The 23,268-nt window shown below is 43.4% G+C and overlaps 1 protein-coding gene across 1 annotated transcript in view; it reads right to left on the bottom strand.

The window, feature by feature from the left end:
* Positions 1–23,268, bottom strand: part of LOC115126401 (cGMP-dependent 3',5'-cyclic phosphodiesterase-like) — a 233,582-nt gene that overhangs the window by 39,984 nt on the left and 170,330 nt on the right. The window contains exons 10-12 of the mRNA XM_065027226.1: positions 11,868–11,942; positions 11,668–11,709; positions 11,465–11,533 (exon numbers count right to left, since the gene is read on the bottom strand). Of these exons, the coding sequence (XP_064883298.1) occupies positions 11,465–11,533; positions 11,668–11,709; positions 11,868–11,942 (186 nt within the window). The remainder of the gene's footprint in view (positions 1–11,464; positions 11,534–11,667; positions 11,710–11,867; positions 11,943–23,268) is intronic.

The following is a 23,268-nucleotide window of genomic DNA, read 5'->3' as shown; positions in this document are numbered from 1 at the left end:
CGATACAAAACAAACCACACATCACAATAACCAACCCATCTTCCACAGCTGTACATCCAACCCATCTTCCACAGCCGTACATCCAACCCATCTTCCACAGCTGTACATCCAACCCATCTTCCACAGCCGTACATCCAACCCATCTTCCACAGCCGTACATCCAACCCATCTTCCACAGCTGTACATCCAACCCATCTTTCACAGCTGTACATCCAACCCATCTTCCACAGCTGTACATCCAACCCATCTTCCACAGCTGTACAGACATCCTCCCCAACATTCCATATCTCCTGAAACATCTACACACTTGTTATAAATCTATAGAACTTAAATTCCAACCTACAGTGCCTTGCGAAAGTATTCATCCCCCTTGGTGTTTTTCCTATCTTGTTGCACTTGTAATTTGAATGGATTTTTATTTGGATTTCATGTAATGGACATACACAAAATAGTCCAAATTGGTGAAGTGAAATAAAAAAAAACAGAAAAGTGGTGTGTGCATATGTATTCACCCCTTTTGCTATGAAGCCCCTGAATAAGATCTGGTGCAACCAATTACCTTCAGAAGTCACATAATTAGTTGAATAAAGTCCACCTGTGTGCAATATAAGTGTCACATGATCTGTCACATGATCTCAGTATATATACACCAGTTCTGAAAGGCCCCAGAGTCTGCAACACCACTAAAACAAGAGGCACCACCAAGCAAGTGGCATCATGAAGATCAAGGAGCTCTCCAAACAGGTCAGGGACAAAGTTGAGGAGAAGTACAGATCAGGGTTGGGTTATAAAAAAATATCCCAAATTTGGAACATCCCACGGAGCACCATTAAATCCATTATTAAAAAATTTAAGAATATGGCACCCTAACAAACCTGCCAAGAGAGGGCCGCCTACCAAAATTCACAGACCAGGCAAGGAGGGCATTAACCAGAGAGGCAACAAAGAGACCAAAGATAACCCTGAAGGTGCTGCAAAGCTCCACAGCGGAGATTGGAGTATCTGTCCACAGGACCACTTTAAGCCGTACACGCCACAAAGCTGGGCTTTACGGAAGAGTGGCCAGAAAGACCAATAAGTAAAAGTGTCTGGTGTTTGCCAAAAGGCATGTGGGAGACTCCCCAAACATATGGAAGAAGATACTCTGGTCAGATGAGACCAGATTTGGCCATCAAGGAAAACGCTATGTCTGGTGCAAACTCAAAACCTCTCATCACCCCGAGAATACCATCCCCACATTGAAGCATGGTGGTGGCAGCATCATGCTGTGGGGATGTTTTTAATCGGCGGGGACTGGGAAACTGGGCAGAACTGAAGGAATGATGGAATGACACTAAGTACAGGGAAATTCTTGAGGGAAACCTGTTTCAGTCTTCCAGAGATTTGAGACTGGGACAGAGGTTCAACTTCCAGCAGGAGTGTGCTAAAGCAACACTTGAGTGCTTTATGGGGAAACATTTAAATGTCTTGGGATGGCCTAGTCAAAGCCCAGACCTCAATCCAATTGAGAATCTGTTGTATGACTTAAAGATTGCTGTACACCAGCAGAACCCATCCAACATGAAGGAGCTGGAGCAGTTTTGCCTTGAAGAATGGGCAACAATCCCAGTGGCTTGATGTGCCAAGCTTATAGACACATACCCCAAGAGACTTGCAGCTGTAATTGCTGCAAAAGGTGGCTCTACAAAGTAATTGAGTATTGACTTGGGGGGGAGGGACAGTTATCCTCAAGTTTTCTGTTTTTGTCTGATTTCGTATTTGTTTCACTATAAAAAAATATGTTGCATCTCAAAATGGTAGGCATGTTGTGTAAATCAAATTATACCCCCAAAAAAAAAAATCTATTTTAATTACAGGTTGTAAGGTAAACAAAACGGGGAAAATGCCAAGGGGGTGAATACCTTTGCAAGCCACTATAAGGTGCAGAGACCATCGCATTAGATAATAGTAAAGGGTCTGTTATCCCTCCACCTTTGACCCTGCTCCTCCTTGTTAGCTAAATATCCAACTTTGCCTGAGCAAACAGAAAATTCAACAACACACATTTGGCCTTTTCCTTGTACACCATTACAAACATCCCAACAGTAAACTCCACCCCCAACCTCTCACACAGACATTCCAACAGAGACATGAATTACATTAAACAGATACTCATGGTACACTCTATCAAAAGTCTTCTTTCTCTTGGTCTAAAGTGACCAGTCTAAAGTTCAGGAACTCTCCAACATGTCATGATTGAGCATCCCGGTACACAATACGTCTGGTCCTTGTGTACAATAGAGTCCAGATGGGACTTCAGTATGTTAGCGAGGACCTTGGCAAATAGCTTGTAGTCTGCACAGACAAATGCCACAGGCCTCCAGTTCTTAAGTTCACACAAGTACCACTTTTTGGGATCGAGAGTCAGAGCCGCCCGACGACAGCTCATCGGCAACTCTCCTGCCCTGACGCATTCACCCAGCACGCAAAATAAGTCCAGTCCAATTATTATTCCCCAGAATTGTTTTTATTAAACTCCACTGGGAGTCCATCGACCCCCGGTGCAAGGCTGGGGGACATCTGGGTTACGGCCTCTGCCTGTTCATGGGACAACAGCGGAATGTCCATTTCATCCCTCTGTGCCAGAGAGAGCTTAGGGAGTTCTGCAAACACAACCTGAGCACACATAGGATCACACAGTTCTGCCCTATACAACTCAGTATAAAACTCCACAGTCTGCATCTCCCCCACCACAGAGGTCACCCGTCCATCAGACAGCCACATCTCCCCCACCACAGAGGTCCCCCGTCCATCAAACAGCCACATCTCCCCCACCACAGAGGTCCCCCGCCCATCAGACAGCCACATCTCCCCCACCACAGAGGTCCCCGCCCATCAGACAGCCACATCTCCCCACCACAGAGGTCCCCGCCCATCAGACAGCCACATCTCCCCCACCACAGAGGTCCCCCGTCCATCAGACAGCCACATCTCCCCCACCACAGAGGTCCCCCGTCCATCAGACAGCCACATCTCCCCACCACAGAGGTCACCCAGAGGTCACCCGTCCATCAGACAGCCACATCTCCCCCACCACAGAGGTCACCCAGAGGTCACCCGTCCATCAGACAGCCGTAGACAATGCCCTTGGCTTCACCGTTCTGTCTTTCCAAACCAAAGAAGGAGGACCTGGGAGCATCCATCTTCTTGAGCATGGAGAACCTAGCTCTTACAAGTGCTCCCTTTGCTTTAACCTGGAAAAAACTGCCCAGGTCCCTATGTAATTCAGCTAAATTAGCTAAATTAGCCTGGAGGCCTACATTTCCTTGCCCCACCAGCTCTACCTCCACCTCACTGATACTACGCTTGAGGTCCCGCAATACTCTCCTAGCCTCTGAGGATGAGAGAGCTGTGTACTGTTGACAGAAAAAAACACATTTTCACTTTTCCCACATCCCACTATTGACTCAGAAAATAATACTCCTCTCTTTTCTGCCCCCAACCTTCCCAAAAAGTCTCGATACCTGAGCAAAAGTGGCATCTTCTAAGATCTTTACATTAAACTTCCAATAGGATGCATGGCGAGGCCCTGTTGAAATAGACAGCCGAGCCTGGTTATGTGGTGCTCCTAAAAACCCACTGGGAGAATGGTAGCACCCAACAGCCTATTGCTGCAGTCACCCTAAACCCAAAGACCTTCACCCATGTATACTGTCTTGTGTTGGAATGTCTAGTTCTCCAAACATCCACTTGGTCAAACTGATTGATGTCCCTTAACACCCCCACTGAGCCTGAATGAGACTCCTCCCCATTTCTGTCTTTCATAAAATCCATTGTACAGTTCCAATCTCTGTTGACCACCAGCGTCTCCTCAGGTTCTACCTGTGAGAGTTCCTGTCTAAGACAGCCAAACAAAAGCCCCCTCTCTCTCTCCCTGTGTTAGGTGCATACATAAAACCCCTGTTGTTCATTTATGCTTTTACTACAAGCAATCTAGTCCCCTAGACTCCCCTTTTGAGGGGCACATTTTAACAGCCAGACCCAGTGAAAAAAAGACTGCCACCCCTGCACTAACATTTGCTCCATGGCTCAGCACACTTTCCCCCTTTCCACCAGAGCACCCAATCGACTTCATTCACCACATCACTATGCGTCTCCTGCAGAAACAACACTTGTAGTTTTTTTTGTTTCATGTACTCACCCAACAGATTCCTCTTTTCCCGCATCTCTGGCGCCATTTATATGAACCTCTCTTGGGTAGTAAACTGCCTGTTACCCAGGCCCAGAAGCTAGGATATGCATATAATTGGTAGATTTGGATAGAAAACAAGTTTCTAAAACTGTTAACCTCTCTAGGGTAGCGTCCCACTTGTCAACAGCCAGTGAAAGTGCAGGGCGCCAAATTCAAAACAACAGAAATCCCATAATTAAAATTCCTCAAACATACACCATTTTAAAGATACACTTGTTGTAAATCCAGCCACAGTATCCGATTTCAGAAAGGCAATTACAACGACAGCAGACCAAACGAATATGCTGGGTCAGAGCCAAGTCACAGAAAAACATTTTTCCAGCCAAAGAGAGGAGTCACAAAAAGCGGAAATATAGATAAAATTAATCACTAACCTTTGATGATCTTCATCAGCTGACACTCACAGGACTTCATGTTACACAATACATGTATGTTTTGTTCGGTAAAGTTCATATTTATATCCAAAAATCTGAGTTTACATTGGCGCGTTATGTTCAGTAGTTCCAAAACATCCGGTGATTTTGCAGAGAGCCACATCAATTTACAGAAATACTCATAATAAACATTGATAAACAATACAAGTGTTATTCACAGAATTAAAAATATACTTCTCCTTAATGCAACCGCTGTGTCAGATTTAAAAGAAACTTTACGGAAAAAGCAAACCATGCAATAATGTGAGTACGGCAAATCAAGCCGTAATGAAGACATTAGTCAGAAATAGCATTCTAAATATTCACTTACCGTTGATGATCTTCATCAGAATACACTCCCAGGAATCCCAGTTCCACAATAAATATTTTTGTTGGATAATGTTCATAATTTATGTCCAAATAGCTACTTTTGTTAGCGTGTTTTGTAAACAAATCCAAAGTCACGAAGCGCGTTCACTAGGAGCAGACGAAATGTCAAAAAGTTCCGTTACAGTCCGTAGAAACATGCCAAACGAAGTATAGAATCAATCTTTAGGATGTTTTTAACATAAATCTTCAATAATGTTCCAACCGGAGAATTCCTTTGTCTGTAGCAAAGCAATGGAACGAGAGCTACCTCTCACGTGAACGAGCGTCACGAGCCTGTGGCTCTCTGCCAGACCACTGACTCAAAGAGCCCTTATGAGTCCCTCCTTTACAGTAGAAGCCTCAAACAAGTTTCTAAAGACTGTTGACATCTAGTGGAAGCCTTAGGAAGTGCAACATGACCCCATAGACACTGTGTATTCGATAGGGCAAGAGTCGAACAACAACAAACCTCAGATTTCCCACTTCCTGGTTGGATTTTTTTCTCAGGTTTTTGCCTGCCATATGAGTTATGTTATACTCACAGACATCATTCAAACAGTTTTAGAAACTTCAGAGTGTTGTCTATCCAAATCGACTAATTATTAGCATATTCTAGCTTTTATGGCAGAGTAGCAGGCAGTTTAATTTGTGCACACTTTTCATCCAAAATTCCCAATGCTGCCCCCTACCCTAGAGTAGTTAAAATTATGTCTGTGAGTATAACAGAACTGATATGGCAGACGAAACCCCGAGGACAAACCATTCCCCCCCCAAAAAATCCGCCTACCACTGTTTTTAATGGCTGTCACTTTTATTATAAGCGAAATCCTCTCAGATTGCAGTTCCTAGGGCTTCCACTAGATGTCAACAGTCTTTAGAAAGAGTTTCATGCTGGTTTTTGGAAAAATGAGCCAGAAATGATAGTTTTTCTCGGTGGCTCCCATTTTGACTGTCGTGTTTCCAAGCGCGTGGAAAAGAGCGCGTTCTTTGGTGTTTTTCTCCGGTAAAGACAATAACGATTCTCCGTCTTAAATTTGTTCGTTTATTTGCGTATTAGGGTACCTAAGGTTTGATTATAAACATTGTTGGACTTGTTTGGAAAAGTTTATTTGTAACGTTTGGGATTAATTTTGTATGCATTTTGGTGGAGGGAAGGAAACTGGGTGGATTATTGACTGAAGCGCGCCAACTAAACTGAGTTTTTATGGATATAAAGAAGGACATTATCGAACAAAAGGACCATTTGTGATGTAACTGGAACCTTTTGGAGTGCCAACAGAAGAAGATCATCAAAGGTAAGGCATTTATTATATCACTATTTCTGACTTTTGTGGCGCACCTGCCTGGTTGAAATATGTCTTTCATGCTTTTGTACACGGGGCGCTGTCCTCAGATAATCGCATGGTGTGCTTTTGCCATAAAGCCTTTTAGAAATATTTTTAAAATCTGACACAGCGGCTGGATCAACAAGAAGATAAGCTTTATTTTGATAGTATTACACTTGTGATTTAACGAAAGTTAAATATTTATAATTCTGTAGTTTGGAGAGTCTCCATAAGAAGTTAAGCGAGCCTACCTGAAGAGTCTCCATAAGAAGTTAAGCGAGCCTACCTGAAGAGTCTCCATAAGAAGTGGGAGAAAAAGCCAGCAAAGAAAGAGATCAATAGCAAAGCTCAAAAAGTCCCAGGGCCAGAAAATAAATATTCATCTAAACAGTGTCTGAAGGTTGACCTTTTACACACTGTTGTGACTCACTTCCTCAACCTAAACCATTTCCTGGGTGAGAGGACGCCATGCCCCTCATTTTTCCTAGCGTGTTGTACTGATCTTATAAACTTTTCCGTATCGCAAAAAAAAGGCTTCATATTTAACCTTTTCCCCCTATTGTTTCATTCAGGAATCTTGACTGTTCCCTCACCGTGTACTTTGACCCCTCTGCCTGACTGGCTGTCAGCTCTGGACCCATTGAGGAGGAGTCTGAAAAGAACACCTCGTCATCGTCCTCAGACTCACCTTCTTCCTCCTCATCTCCATCTCCTATCCTGACCACCTGCCATTTCTCTCTAGTCGGGGCATCGGGGCCTCGGGGCCTCCCCCTCCCCCCCAGCACCAGGCAAAGGTTCCTTGGTGCCTTTGCCCACACCAGCCTCTCTCCTCCCACCTCCTTTCTTCTCCCCCTTTATCCTCTTCTGCATGACACCCTCCTCCCCCCAAGTCTCCCACTATACTCTCCTCATCCCAGCCTAATCTACACCACCATCCATGACCTGACTAGACCCAGCCTCATCTACACCTCCATCCATAAACTGACTAGACCCAGCCTCATCTACACCACCATCCATAACCTGACTAGACCCAGCCTCATCTACACCACCATCCATAACCTGACTAGACCCAGCCTCATCTACACCACCATCCATGACCTGACTAGACCCAGCCTCATCTACACCACCCTCCATAACCTGACTAGACCCAGCCTCATCTACACCACCATCTATAACCTGACAAGACCCAGCCTCATCTACACCACCCTCCATAACCTGACTAGACCCAGCCTCATCTACACCACCATCTATAACCTGACTAGACCCAGCCTCATCTACACCACCATCTATAACCTGACTAGACCCAGCCTCATCTACACCACCATCCATGACATAACTAGACCCAGCCTCATCTACACCACCCTCCATAACCTGACTAGACCCAGCCTCATCTACACCACCATCTATAACGTGACTAGACCCAGCCTCATCTACACCACCATCTATAACCTGACTAGACCCAGCCTCATCTACACCACCATCCATGACCTGACTAGACCCAGCCTCATCTACACCTCCATCCATAAACTGACTAGACCCAGCCTCATCTACACCACCATCCATAACCTGACTAGACCCAGCCTCATCTACACCACCATCCATAACCTGACTAGACCCAGCCTCATCTACACCACCATCCATAACCTGACTAGACCCAGCCTCATCTACACCACCATCCATAACCTGACTAGACCCAGCCTCATCTACACCACCACCATCCATAACCTGACTAGACAGCCTCATCTACACCACCATCCATAACCTGACTAGACCCAGCCTCATCTACACCACCCTCCATAACCTGACTAGACCCAGCCTCATCTACACCACCATCTATAACCTGACTAGACCCAGCCTCATCTACACCACCATCTATAACCTGACTAGACCCAGCCTCATCTACACCACCATCCATGACATAACTAGACCCAGCCTCATCTACACCACCCTCCATAACCTGACTAGACCCAGCCTCATCTACACCACCATCTATAACGTGACTAGACCCAGCCTCATCTACACCACCATCTATAACCTGACCAGACCCAGCCTCATCTACACCACCATCCATGACCTGACTAGACCCAGCCTCATCTACACCACCATCCATAACCTGACTAGACCCAGCCTCATCTACACCACCATCCATGACCTGACTAGACCCAGCCTCATCTACACCACCCTCCATAACCTGACTAGACCCAGCCTCATCTACACCACCATCTATAACCTGAGTAGACCCAGCCTCATCTACACCACCATCTATGACATAACTAGACCCAGCCTCATCTACACCACCCTCCATAACCTGACTAGACCCAGCCTCATCTACACCACCATCTTTAACCTGACTAGACCCAGCCTCATCTACACCACCATCTATAACCTGACTAGACCCAGCCTCATCTACACCACCATCCATAACCTGACTAGACCCAGCCTCATCTACACCACCATCTATAACCTGACTAGGCCCTGCCTCATCTACACCACCATCTATAACCTGACTAGACCCAGCCTCATCTACACGACCATCTATAACCTGACTAGACCCAGCCTCATCTACACCACCATCTATAACCTGACTAGACCCAGCCTCATATACACCACCATCTAAAGCAGGCCTGGGCAATTATTTCCATGGAGGGCCACATTAGAATATATTTTTTGCCATCGCGGTCCAGAATCATATTACAGGATTATACATCATATGACTGTGTTGACAGATATATCTACTGTAAATCACGTCCTGATAGGCTACTTATTTTACTTTTTTTAAATGCACAGAAATAAACCACATCCGTGTTCTCCTTTTGGGAGGTATTTTCATTATGAAACAATGAACTACATGGAGGGAAAAGAACACTGATCATTCAACACCATGGACAGAAGTCTTGTTAACGGGTTGTACATAAATACAAGAAAGAGAAAGAGCTCAACATTACATTTAAACTATTCAATCAGTGTGAGGAGTGAAGTCTCTGATGGGCATTGACTAGAGCAGTAAAGTCAGGTATAGTTTCTGATGTCGACTATGCGCAGGATTGCTGAGAGGTGAGAGTCAGTAAGAGATGATCTGTGACTTGACTTGTTATATTTCATCACTGAAAATGTCTGTTCACATACAGTACACAGTTTGACCCAAACTGTACAAACATCTTCTGAGCATGACTGCTAATCTTCGGAATGTTTTGTTCATCGAGAGATGCGTAGAACCTCGTCAGTGACGTTGTTTTGAATAGTTCTCCAATCACTGCACCAGACTGAAGATCGATAAGCTCAAGTTGCAGGTCAGTAGAAGCGTTATCCATATTGAAGGTGAAAGGAGAGGAAACCAACAGCATGTCATTTTCCAACACTTTGAAATCCTCAAAACATCGAGAAAAGTCACCGTTCAAAGCACGCAGCAGTGATGTAAACTTCTCCCGCTGGTGTCATGACGTTGCCCTCTTTGGGTACAGCAAAGCCCCATCCCCCTCTCCCTGTCTCCTACACACAGGCTGCTGTGGTCAGAGAGAGGTCATCAATTCCTGGAGGAGATGATCTCCTCATGGCCACAGTATAGAGACAGAGTGAATTTTCATAGAGAGAACAAAGGAATTTCTTCCACCTCACAGAACTTGAGGTCCGAACAACGTTTATGTTCCGGAGAAGGTGTAAAAGATCGGTGAAGAATCCAGCTACGAACTGGTCCGTTTGGTGCAATTTTGTGGGGCTCATGGGAGACGGTGCGGCCACATTATGTTCATATAACAGCCTCAGATATGAGGTTTACATCTAATTTACATCTAATCTCCGACTTCAGGTCCCACACCCTTTTAAGCACCTTCCACAAACTCGGCCATCTCACTTTTGTTCTGGTAGGGGAGATCTACATGACCCGACTCTGTCTCTTCCAACAGTGAGACAAGCTGTCTGTGGTTTAAACATTTTGCTCTTATGAAGTTTACCACTTTAGTGGATGTATCCATAAAATGGCTCATTTCCAGAACACATTTCCAGAGCACCTCCTGATGAATAATGCAATGCAGGAAAATATTTTTCAGATCTCGGTTCAGCTCAGCTACTTGATCTTGTTTGCATTTCAAAAGGCCAATGTTTTCTCCTGTCAAGTTTGGGGACCATCAGTGGTCACACTGGATAACTTTTCAAAACCCAGTCCCAGCTTTGCCACACACTTATTAATCTCCTCCAATAAACATTTCCCTGTGGTTGTGCTCTTCATTGACTGCACTGAAGCTCCTCTGTCATTTCAAGGTCTGGGGTTATGACCTCGTAAGAATATCAACAACTGTGCCGTGTCACGTGCATCTCTGCTCTCATTCAGGGCCAAGGAGAAACAGGTGAAATCCTTTACCTGTGTTCATCTCTGCTCTCATTCAGGGTCAAGGAGAAACAGGTGAAATCCTTTACCTGTGTTCATCTCTGCTCTCATTCAGGGTCAAGGAGAAACAGGTGAAATCCTTTACCTGTGTTCATCTCTGCTCTCATTCAGGGTCAAGGAGAAACAGGTGAAATCCTTTACCTTACGATGTCCTCAACACGCCGTGTCAGTATTCATCTCTGCTCTCATTCAGGGCCAAGGAGAAACAGGTGCAATCCTTTACCTGTGTTCATCTCTGCTCTCATTCAGGGTCAAGGAGAAACAGGTGAAATCCTTTACCTGTGTTCATCTCTGCTCTCATTCAGGGTCAAGGAGAAACAGGTGAAATCCTTTACCTGTGTTCATCTCTGCTCTGATTCAGGGCCAAGGAGAAACAGGTGAAATCCTTTACCTGTGTTCATCTTGACAGGTAAACATTTTCAAACAGCTCTTTCTTGTCGGGGAAAAGTATTGCTGCAGAGTCAATTAAACATTCTTTAATGAATTCACCCTCAGCGAGGGTCAGTACATAGCTCGCTCTCACAATTCTGTCTTTTGCTGAATGCAGTTTGTGAAAAGTCCTTGCTGCTTTTGCAACTGAGAAACTCAGTCAGTCAGTCAGTGAGTGAGTGGTGAGTGAGTGAGTGAGTGAGTGAGTGAGTGAGTGAGTGAGTGAGTGAGTGAGAGAGAGTCTGGCTGGACTGCCTCCACATTGATCTACATGGCAAGATGCTTTTCACGGTCTAGGATCAAGGTCACTCACCTCCGTGACATCCTGAAGTGTGATGGATCTCTTCTTCTCCACTACCTGCCCAAAGCGCCCAAACATCAGCTAGAAGAAGAGGTATACATGATCACTGTTAGCCTCTTGCCTCATCATTTCCCCATGTCAAAGTCTAGTTTTAATGAAATGTTTAGGGACAGTAACATGGGTCATTAGTCAGGAGTTAGGGGGTCATCACTCACAGGGAAGCTGATCTCCTCCTCTAGAACTTTGTCTCCAACCACCTGAGGAGGTCAGAGGTTAGATTCCTTAGGGACCGTTCTAACGGAGGAATACCCTGTTATCAGACTGCCGTGGCATTAAAACAGACATTATTTTATTTATTTATTCATTGAATCTTTATTTTAGCAGGGAGGAATGTCATCTTTTACGAAGGACGTACCTGACAAAAGAGCTGGTGGTTGTCCTCAGACACCAGTAGGAGACAGCAGCACTGAGACTGGGTCTGCTGCTGCAACTGAGACAAAACAGCCAGTACATGATGCATAATGAATACACATTACCTCATCAATGCATGACGAATAATAAACTCACATTACCTCATCAATGCATGATGAATAATAAATACACATTACCTCATCAATGCATGACGAATAATACATTTACATTACCTCATCAATGCATGATGAATAATAAACTCACATTACCTCATCAATGCATGACGAATAATAAATTCACATTACCTCATCAATGCATGACGAATAATAAATACACATTACCTCATCAATGCATGATGAATAATAAATTCACATTACCTCATCAATGCATGACGAATAATAAATTCACATTACCTCATCAATGCATGATGAATAATAAATTCACATTACCTCATCAATGCATGATGAATAATAAATTCACATTACCTCATCAATGCATGACGAATAATAAATTCACATTACCTCATCAATGCATGATGAATAATAAACTCACATTACCTCATCAATGCATGACGAATAATAAATTCACATTACCTCATCAATGCATGACGAATAATAAATACACATTACCTCATCAATGCATGATGAATAATAAACACATTACCTCATCAATGCATGACGAATAATGAACACACAATACCTCATCAATGCATCATTATTTCATTATGTCAGTCCATAAAAGTAGAGACAGCGTCTCTTAATCAGAAATCAATCAGCCCATCCAAGCCTGCTAATGTCCACTCTACTGATCACATCTCTCTCTCTCTCTACTGATCACTTCTCTCTAACTCTGCTGATCACATCTCTCTCTCTGCTGATCACATCTCTCTTCTGATCACATCTCTCTAACTCTACTGATCACATCTCTCTAACTCTACTGATCACATCTCTCTCTCTACTGATCACATCTCTCTACTGATCACATCTCTCTCTCTCTCTACTGATCACTTCTCTCTAACTCTGCTGATCACATCTCTCTCTCTACTGATCACATCTCTCTCTGCTGATCACATCTCTCTTCTGATCACATCTCTCTAACTCTACTGATCACATCTCTCTCTACTGATCACATCTCTCTAACTCTACTGATCACATCTCTCTAACTCTACTGATCACATCTCTCTCTGCTGATCACATCTCTCTACTGATCACATCTCTCTCTACTGATCACATCTCTCTAACTACTGATCACATCTCTCTCTACTGATCACATCTCTCTCTACTGATCACATCTCTCTCTCTGCTGATCACATCTCTCTACTGATCACATCTCTCTAACTCTACGGATCACATCTCTCTCTCTACTGATCACATCTCTATCTCTCTCTACTGATCACATCTCTCGAACTCTGCTGATAACACCTCTCTCTGTCTACTGATCACATCTCTCTAACTCTACTGATCACATCTCTCTCTCTCTACTGATCACATCTCTCTCGCTCTACTGATCACATCTCTCTCGCTCTACTGATCACATCTCTCTCTCTCTACTGATCACATCTCTCCCTCTACTGATCACATCTCTCTGACTCTACTGATCACACCTCTCTACCGATCACATCTCTCTCTCTACTAATCACATCTCTCTCTCTGCTGATCACATCTCTCTCTCTGCTGATCACATCTCTCTCTCTGCTGATCACATCTCTCTCTCTGCTGATCACATCTCTCTCTCTACTGATCACATCTCTCTAACTCTACTGATCACATCTCTCTCTCGCTCTACTGATCACATCTCTCTCTCTACTGATCACATCTCTCTCTCTCTACTGATCACATCTCTCCCTCTACTGATCACATCTCTCTGACTCTACTGATCACACCTCTCTACCGATCACATCTCTTTACTAATCACATCTCTCTCTGCTGATCACATCTCTCTGACTGATCACATCTCTCTCTCTGCTGATCACATCTCTCTCTCTGCTGATCACAGCTCTCTCTCTACTGATCACATCTCTCTAACTCTACTGATCACATCTCTCTAAATCTAATGATCACATCTCTCTCTCTCTCTACTGATCACATCTCTCTACTCTACTGATCACATATCTCTAACTCTACTGATCACATCTCTCTCTCTACTGATCACATCTCTCTGAACCTACTGATCACATCTCTCTCTACTGACCACATCTCTCTCTCTGCTGATCACATCTCTCTCTCTGCTGATCACATCTCTCTAACTCTACTGATCACATCTCTCTAACTCTGCTGATCACATCTCTCTCTCTCTACTGATCACATCTCTCTCAAACTCTACTGATCACATCTCTCTCTGTCTACTGATCACATCTCTCTTACTCTACTGATCACATCTCTCTCTCTACTGAGCACATCTCTCTCTCTACTGATCACATCTCTCTCTCTGCTGATAACATCTCTCTACTCTACTGATCACATCTCTCTACTCTACTGATCACATCTCTCTAACTCTACTGATCACATCTCTCTACTCTACTGATCACATCTCTCTCTACTGATCACATCTCTCTCTCGACTGATCACATCTCTCTACTCTACTGATCACATCTCTCTACTCCACTGATCACATCTCTCGAACTCTACTGATCACATCTCTCTCTCTCTGCGGATCACATCTCTCTAACTCTACTGATCACATCTCTCTCTAACTCTACTGATCACATCTCTCTCTCTCTCTACTGATCACATCTATCTTACTCTACTGATCACATCTCTCTCTCTCTTTACTGATCACATCTCTCTACTCTACTGATCACATCTCTCTACTATACTGATCAAATCTCTCTACTCTACTGATCACATCTCTCTAACTCTACTGATCACATCTCTCTCTACTGATCACATCTCTCTCTCGACTGATCACATCTCTCTACTCTACTGATCACATCTCTCTACTCTACTGATCACATCTCTCGAACTCTACTGATCACATCTCTCTCTACTGATCACATCTCTCTCTCGACTGATCACATCTCTCTAACTCTACTGATCACATCTCTCTACTCTACTGATCACATCTCTCTCTACTGATCACATATCTCTCTCGACTGATCACATCTCTCTAACTCTACTGATCACATCTCTCTCTCGACTGATCACATCTCTCTACTCTACTGAACAACAAGAAGATACACTACCTCCAACTTCCCACTGAGAGAAATAACAGCAACTAATTAATACACACACACCTGCCAAACACCCCTCAGCACACCCTACCTTCCCTCATTCTACCCCAGGTGGGCACCAGCCTCCTTACTCTGCCAGATATACCAGAGAACACGAACACACACACACACAAATTATACACAGCATACTGTCTGTCAATGTGTGTGTGTGTTCTCTATATCTACAATTTTTGGTTGTAGTGGAACAGACATTTTTTAAATTTTAAATTTTATATGCATTATTTTACCAGGTAAGTTGACTGAGAACACATAGTTGTGGTAATGGTTGTAGTGGAACAGCCATAGTTGTGGTAATGGTTGTAGTGGAACAGCCATAGTTGTGGTAATGGTTGTAGTGGAACAGCCATAGTTGTGGTAATGGTTGTAGTGGAACAGCTATAGTTGTGATAATGGTTGTAGTGGAACAGCTATAGTTCTGGTAATGGTTGTAGTGGAACAGCCATAGTTGTGATAATGGAACAGCCATAGTTGTGGTAATGGTTGTAGTGGAACAGCCATAGTTGTGGTAATGGTTGTAGTGGAACAGCCATCGTTGTGATAATGGTTGTAGTGGAACAGCCATGGTTGTGGTAATGGTTGTTGTGGAACAGCCATAGTTGTGGTAATGGTTGTAGTGGAACAGCCATAGTTGTGGTAATGGTTGTAGTGGAACAGCCATAGTTGTGGTAATGGTAGTAGTGGAACAGCCATAGTTGTGGTAATGGTTGTAGTGGAACAGCCATAGTTGTGGTAATGGTTGTAGTGGAACAGCTATAGTTGTGATAATGGTTGTAGTGGAACAGCTATAGTTCTGGTAATGGTTGTAGTGGAACAGCCATAGTTGTGATAATGGAACAGCCATAGTTGTGGTAATGGTTGTAGTGGAACAGCCATAGTTGTGGTAATGGTTGTAGTGGAACAGCCATCGTTGTGATAATGGTTGTAGTGGAACAGCCATGGTTGTGGTAATGGTTGTTGTGGAACAGCCATAGTTGTGGTAATGGTTGTAGTGGAACAGCCATAGTTGTGGTAATGGTTGTAGTGGAACAGCCATAGTTGTGGTAATGGTTGTAGTGGAACAGCCATAGTTGTGGTAATGGTTGTAGTGGAACAGCCATAGTTGTGGTAATGGTTGTAGTGGAACAGCTATAGTTGTGATAATGGTTGTAGTGGAACAGCTATAGTTCTGGTAATGGTTGTAGTGGAACAGCCATAGTTGTGATAATGGAACTGCCATAGTTGTGGTAATGGTTGTAGTGGAACAGCCATAGTTGTGGTAATGGTTGTAGTGGAACAGCCATCGTTGTGATAATGGTTGTAGTGGAACAGCCATGGTTGTGGTAATGGTTGTAGTGGAACAGCCATAGTTGTGGTAATGGTTGTAGTGGAACAGCTATAGTTGTGATAATGGTTGTAGTGGAACAGCTATAGTTCTGGTAATGGTTGTAGTGGAACAGCCATAGTTGTGATAATGGAACAGCCATAGTTGTGGTAATGGTTGTGGTAGTGGAACAGCCATAGTTGTGGTAATGGTTGTAGTGGAACAGCCATCGTTGTGATAATGGTTGTAATGGAACAGCCATAGTTGTGGTAATGGTTGTTGTGGAACAGCCATAGTTGTGGTAAATGGAACAGCCATAGTTGTGGTAATGGTTGTGTAGTGGAACAGCCATAGTTGTGGTAATGGTTGTAGTGGAACAGCCATAGTTGTGGTAATGGTTGTAGTGGAACAGCCATAGTTGTGGTAATGGTTGTAGTGGAACAGCTATAGTTGTGATAATGGTTGTAGTGGAACAGCTATAGTTCTGGTAATGGTTGTAGTGGAACAGCCATAGTTGTGATAATGGAACTGCCATAGTTGTGGTAATGGTTGTAGTGGAACAGCCATAGTTGTGGTAATGGTTGTAGTGGAACAGCCATAGTTGTGATAATGGAACAGCCATAGTTGTGATAATGGAACAGCCATAGTTGTGATAATGGAACAGCCATAGTTGTGGTAATGGAACAGCCATAGTTGTGTTAATGGAACAGCCATAGTTGTGGTAATGGAACAGCCATAGTTGTGGTAATGATTGTAGTGGAACAGCCATGGTTGTGATAATGGAACAGCCATAGTTGTGATAATGGAACAGCCATAGTTGTGGTAATGGAACAGCCATAGTTGTGATAATGGAACAGCCATAGTTGTGATAATGGAACAGCCATAGTTGTGATAATGGAACAGCCATAGTTGTGATAATGGAACAGCCATGGTTGTGGTAATGGAACAGCCATAGTTGTGATAATGGAACAGCCATAGTTGTGATAATGGAACAGCCATAGTTGTGATAATGGAACAGCCATGGTTGTGGTAATGGAACAGCCATAGGTGTGATAATGGAACAGCCATAGTTGTGATAATGGAACAGCCATAGTTGTGATAATGGAACAGCCATAGTTGTGATAATGGAACAGCCATAGTTGTGATAATGGAACAGCCAAAGTTGTGGTAATGGAACAGCCATAGTTGTGTTAATGGAACAGCCATAGTTGTGGTAATGGAACAGCCATAGTTGTGGTAATGATTGTAGTGGAACAGCCATGGTTGTGATAATGGAACAGCCATAGTTGTGATAATGGAACAGCCATAGTTGTGGTAATGATTGTAATGGAACAGCCATGGTTGTGGTAATGGAACAGCCATATTGTGGTAATGGAACAGCCATAGTTGTGGTAATGATTGTAGTGGAACAGCCATGGTTGTGATAATGGAGCAGCCATAGTTGTGATAATGGAACAGCCATAGTTGTGATAATGGAACAGCCATAGTTGTGGTAATGGAACAGCCATAGTTGTGGTAATGGAACAGCCATAGTTGTGGTAATGGAACTGCCATAGTTGTGATAATGGAACAGCCATGGTTGTGGTAATGGTTGTAGTGGAACAGCCGTAGTTGTGGTAATGGAACAGCCATAGTTGTGGTAATGATTGTAGTGGAACAGCCATGGTTGTGGTAATGGAACAGCCATAGTTGTGATAATGGAACAGCCATAGTTGTGATAATGGAACAGCCATAGTTGTGGTAATGGAACAGCCATAGTTGTGGTAATGGAACTGCCATAGTTGTGATAATGGAACAGCCATGGTTGTGGTAATGGTTGTAGTGGAACAGCCGTAGTTGTGATAATGGAACAGCCATAGTTGTGATAATGGAACAGCCATAGTTGTGGTAATGGAACAGCCATAGTTGTGATAATGGAACAGCCATAGTTGTGATAATGGAACAGCCATAGTTGTGGTAATGGAACAGCCAAAGTTGTGGTAAAGGAACAGCCATAGTTGTGGTAATGGAACAGCCATAGTTGTGGTAATGGAACAGCCATAGTTGTGGTAATGGAACAGCCATAGTTGTGGTAATGATTGTAGTGGAACAGCCATGGTTGTGGTAATGGAACAGCCATAGTTGTGATAATGTAACAGCCAGAGTTGTGATAATGGATGTAGTGGAACAGCCATGGTTGTGGTAATGGTTGTTGTGGAACAGCCATAGTTGTGGTAATGGTTGTAGTGGAACAGCCATAGTTGTGGTAATGGTTGTAGTGGAACAGCCATAGTTGTGGTAATGGTTGTAGTGGAACAGCCATAGTTGTGGTAATGGTTGTAGTGGAACAGCCATAGTTGTGGTAATGGTTGTAGTGGAACAGCTATAGTTGTGATAATGGTTGTAGTGGAACAGCTATAGTTCTGGTAATGGTTGTAGTGGAACAGCCATAGTTGTGATAATGGAACAGCCATAGTTGTGGTAATGGTTGTAGTGGAACAGCCATAGTTGTGGTAATGGTTGTAGTGGAACAGCCATCGTTGTGATAATGGTTGTAGTGGAACAGCCATGGTTGTGGTAATGGTTGTAGTGGAACAGCCATAGTTGTGGTAATGGTTGTAATGGAACAGCCATAGTTGTGGTAATGGTTGTAATGGAACAGACATAGTTGTGGTAATGGAACAGCCATAGTTGTGATAATGGTTGTATTGGAACAGCCATAGTTGTGATAATGGAACAGCCATAGTTGTGATAATGGTTGTAGTGGAACAGCCATAGATGTGGTAATGGTTGTAGTGGAACAGCCATAGTTGTGGTATTGTTTGTATTGGAACAACCATAGTTATGATAATGGAACAGCCATAGTTGTGATAATGGTTGTAGTGGAACAGCCATGGTTGTGATAATGGAACAGCCATAGTTGTGATAATGGAACAGCCATAGTTGTGATAATGGAACAGCCATGGTTGTGGTAATGGAACAGCCATAGTTGTGATAATGTAACAGCCATGGTTGTGGTAATGGAACAGCCATGGTTGTGGTAATGGAACAGCCATAGTTGTGGTAATGGAACAGCCATGGTTGTGGTAATGGTTGTAGTGGAACAGCCATAGTTGTGGCAATGAAACAGCCATAGTTGTGATAATGGAACAGCCATAGTTGTGGTAATGGAACAGCCATAGTTGTGGTAATGGAACAGCCATAGTTGTGGTAATGGAACAGCCATAGTTGTGATAATGGAACAGCCATGGTTGTGGTAATGGTTGTAGTGGAACAGCCGTAGTTGTGATAATGGAACAGCTATAGTTGTGGTAATGGTTGTAGTGGAACAGCCATCGTTGTGATAATGGTTGTAGTGGAACAGCCATGGTTGTGGTAATGGTTGTAGTGGAACAGCCATAGTTGTGGTAATGGTTGTAATGGAACAGCCATAGTTGTGGTAATGGTTGTAATGGAACAGCCATAGTTGTGGTAATGGAACAGCCATAGTTGTGATAATGGAACAGCCATAGTTGTGATAATGGAACAGCCATGGTTGTGGTAATGGAACAGCCATAGGTGTGATAATGGAACAGCCATAGTTGTGATAATGGAACAGCCATAGTTGTGATAATGGAACAGCCATAGTTGTGATAATGGAACAGCCATAGTTGTGATAATGGAACAGCCATAGTTGTGATAATGGAACAGCCATAGTTGTGGTAATGGAACAGCCATAGTTGTGGTAATGGAACAGCCATAGTTGTGGTAATGATTGTAGTGGAACAGCCATGGTTGTGATAATGGAACAGCCATAGTTGTGATAATGGAACAGCCATAGTTGTGATAATGGAACAGCCATAGTTGTGGTAATGATTGTAATGGAACAGCCATGGTTGTGGTAATGGAACAGCCATATTGTGGTAATGGAACAGCCATAGTTGTGGTAATGATTGTAGTGGAACAGCCATGGTTGTGATAATGGAGCAGCCATAGTTGTGATAATGGAACAGCCATAGTTGTGATAATGGAACAGCCATAGTTGTGGTAATGGAACAGCCATAGTTGTGGTAATGATTGTAGTGGAACAGCCATAGTTGTGGTAATGGAACAGCCATAGTTGTGGTAATGATTGTAGTGGAACAGCCATGGTTGTGGTAATGGAACAGCCATAGTTGTGATAATGGAACAGCCAGAGTTGTGATAATGGAACAGCCATAGTTGTGGTAATGGAACAGCCATAGTTGTGGTAATGGAAAAGCCATAGTTGTGGTAATGGAACAGCCATAGTTGTGATAATGGAACAGCCATGGTTGTGGTAATGGTTGTAGTGGAACAGCCGTAGTTGTGATAATGGAACAGCCATAGTTGTGATAATGGAACAGCCATAGTTGTGGTAATGGAACAGCCATAGTTGTGATAATGGAACAGCCATAGTTGTGATAATGGAACAGCCATAGTTGTGGTAATGATTGTAATGGAACAGCCATGGTTGTGGTAATGGAACAGCCATATTGTGGTAATGGAACAGCCATAGTTGTGGTAATGATTGTAGTGGAACAGCCATGGTTGTGATAATGGAGCAGCCATAGTTGTGATAATGGAACAGCCATAGTTGTGATAATGGAACAGCCATAGTTGTGGTAATGGAACAGCCATAGTTGTGGTAATGATTGTAGTGGAACAGCCATAGTTGTGGTAATGGAACAGCCATAGTTGTGGTAATGATTGTAGTGGAACAGCCATGGTTGTGGTAATGGAACAGCCATAGTTGTGATAATGGAACAGCCAGAGTTGTGATAATGGAACAGCCATAGTTGTGGTAATGGAACAGCCATAGTTGTGGTAATGGAAAAGCCATAGTTGTGGTAATGGAACAGCCATAGTTGTGATAATGGAACAGCCATGGTTGTGGTAATGGTTGTAGTGGAACAGCCGTAGTTGTGATAATGGAACAGCCATAGTTGTGATAATGGAACAGCCATAGTTGTGATAATGGAACAGCCATAGTTGTGATAATGGAACAGCCATAGTTGTGGTAATGGAACAGCCATGGTTGTGGTAATGGACCAGCCATAGTTGTGGTAATGGAACAGCCATAGTTGTGGTAATGGAACAGCCATAGTTGTGGTAATGGAACAGCCATAGTTGTGGTAATGATTGTAGTGGAACAGCCATGGTTGTGGTAATGGAACAGCCATAGTTGTGATAATGGAACAGCCAGAGTTGTGATAATGGAACAGCCTTAGTTGTGGTAATGGAACAGCCATAGTTGTGGTAATGGAACAGCCATAGTTGTGATAATGGAACAGCCATGGTTGTGGTCATGGTTGTAGTGGAACAGCCGTAGTTGTGATAATGGAACCGCCATAGTTGTGTAATGGAACAGCCATAGTTGTGGTAATGATTGTAGTGGAACAGCCATAGTTGTGGTAATGGAACAGCCATAGTTGTGTTAATGATTGTAGTGGAACAGCCATGGTTGTGATAATGGAACAGCCATAGTTGTGATAATGGAACAGCCATAGTTGTGATAATGGAACAGCCATAGTTGTGATAATGGAACAGCCATAGTTGTGGTAATGGAACAGCCATAGTTGTGGTAATGGAACAGCCATAGTTGTGGTAATGGAACAGCCATAGTTGTGATAATGGAACAGCCATGGTTGTGGTAATGGTTGTAGTGGAACAGCCATAGTTGTGATAATGGAACAGCCATAGTTGTGATAATGGAACAGCCATAGTTGTGGTAATGGAACAGCCATAGTTGTGATAATGGAACAGCCATAGTTGTGGTAATGGAACAGCCATAGTTGTGGTAATGGACCAGCCATAGTTGTGGTAATGGTTGTAGTGGAACAGCCATAGTTGTGGTAATGGAACAGCCATAGTTGTGGTAATGGAACAGCCATAGTTGTGATAATGGAACAGCCATAGTTGTGGTAATTGAACAGCCATAGTTGTGATAATGGAAGAGCCATAGTTGTGGTAATGGAACAGCCATAGTTGTGATAATGGAACAGCCATAGTTGTGGTAAAGGAACAGCCATAGTTGTGGTAATGGAACAGCCATAGTTGTGGTAATGGAACAGTCATAGTTGTGATAATGGAACAGCCACGGTTGTGGTAATGGTTGTAGTGGAACAGCCATAGTTGTGATAATGGAACAGCCATAGTTGTGGTAATGGAACAGCCATAGTTGTGGTAATGGAACAGCCATAGTTGTGATAATGGAACAGCCATGGTTGTGGTAATGGTTGTAGTGGAACAGCCATAGTTGTGATAATGGAACAGCCATAGTTGTGGTAATGGAACAGCCATAGTTGTGATAATGGAACAGCCATAGTTGTGGTAATGGAACAGCCATAGTTGTGGTAATGGAACAGCCATAGTTGTGGTAATGGAACAGCCATAGTTGTGGTAATGGAACAGCCATAGTTGTGGTAATGGACCAGCCATGGTTGTGGTAATGGTTGTAGTGGAACAGCCATAGTTGTGGTAATGGAACAGCCATAGTTGTGGTAATGGAACAGCATAGTTGTGGTAATGGAACAGCCATAGTTGTGGTAATGGAACAGCCATAGTTGTGATAATGGAACAGCCATAGTTGTGATAATGGAACAGCCATAGTTGTGGTAATGGAACAGCCATAGTTGTGATAATGGAAGAGCCATAGTTGTGGTAATGGAACAGCCATAGTTGTGATAATGGAACAGCCATAGTTGTGGTAATGGAACAGCCATAGTTGTGATAATGGAACAGCCATGGTTGTGGTAATGGTTGTAGTGGAACAGCCATAGTTGTGATAATGGAACAGCCATAGTTGTGGTAATGGAACAGCCATAGTTGTGGTAATGGAACAGCCATAGTTGTGATAATGGAACAGCCATAGTTGTGGTAATGGAACAGCCATAGTTG

The sequence above is a fragment of the Oncorhynchus nerka genome, linkage group LG14 (assembly GCF_034236695.1).
Source record: "Oncorhynchus nerka isolate Pitt River linkage group LG14, Oner_Uvic_2.0, whole genome shotgun sequence".
Classification (NCBI taxonomy): domain Eukaryota; kingdom Metazoa; phylum Chordata; class Actinopteri; order Salmoniformes; family Salmonidae; genus Oncorhynchus; species Oncorhynchus nerka.
The sequence above is the reverse complement of the archived record's forward strand: the minus strand, read 5'-3'. Positions and strand labels throughout refer to the sequence as shown.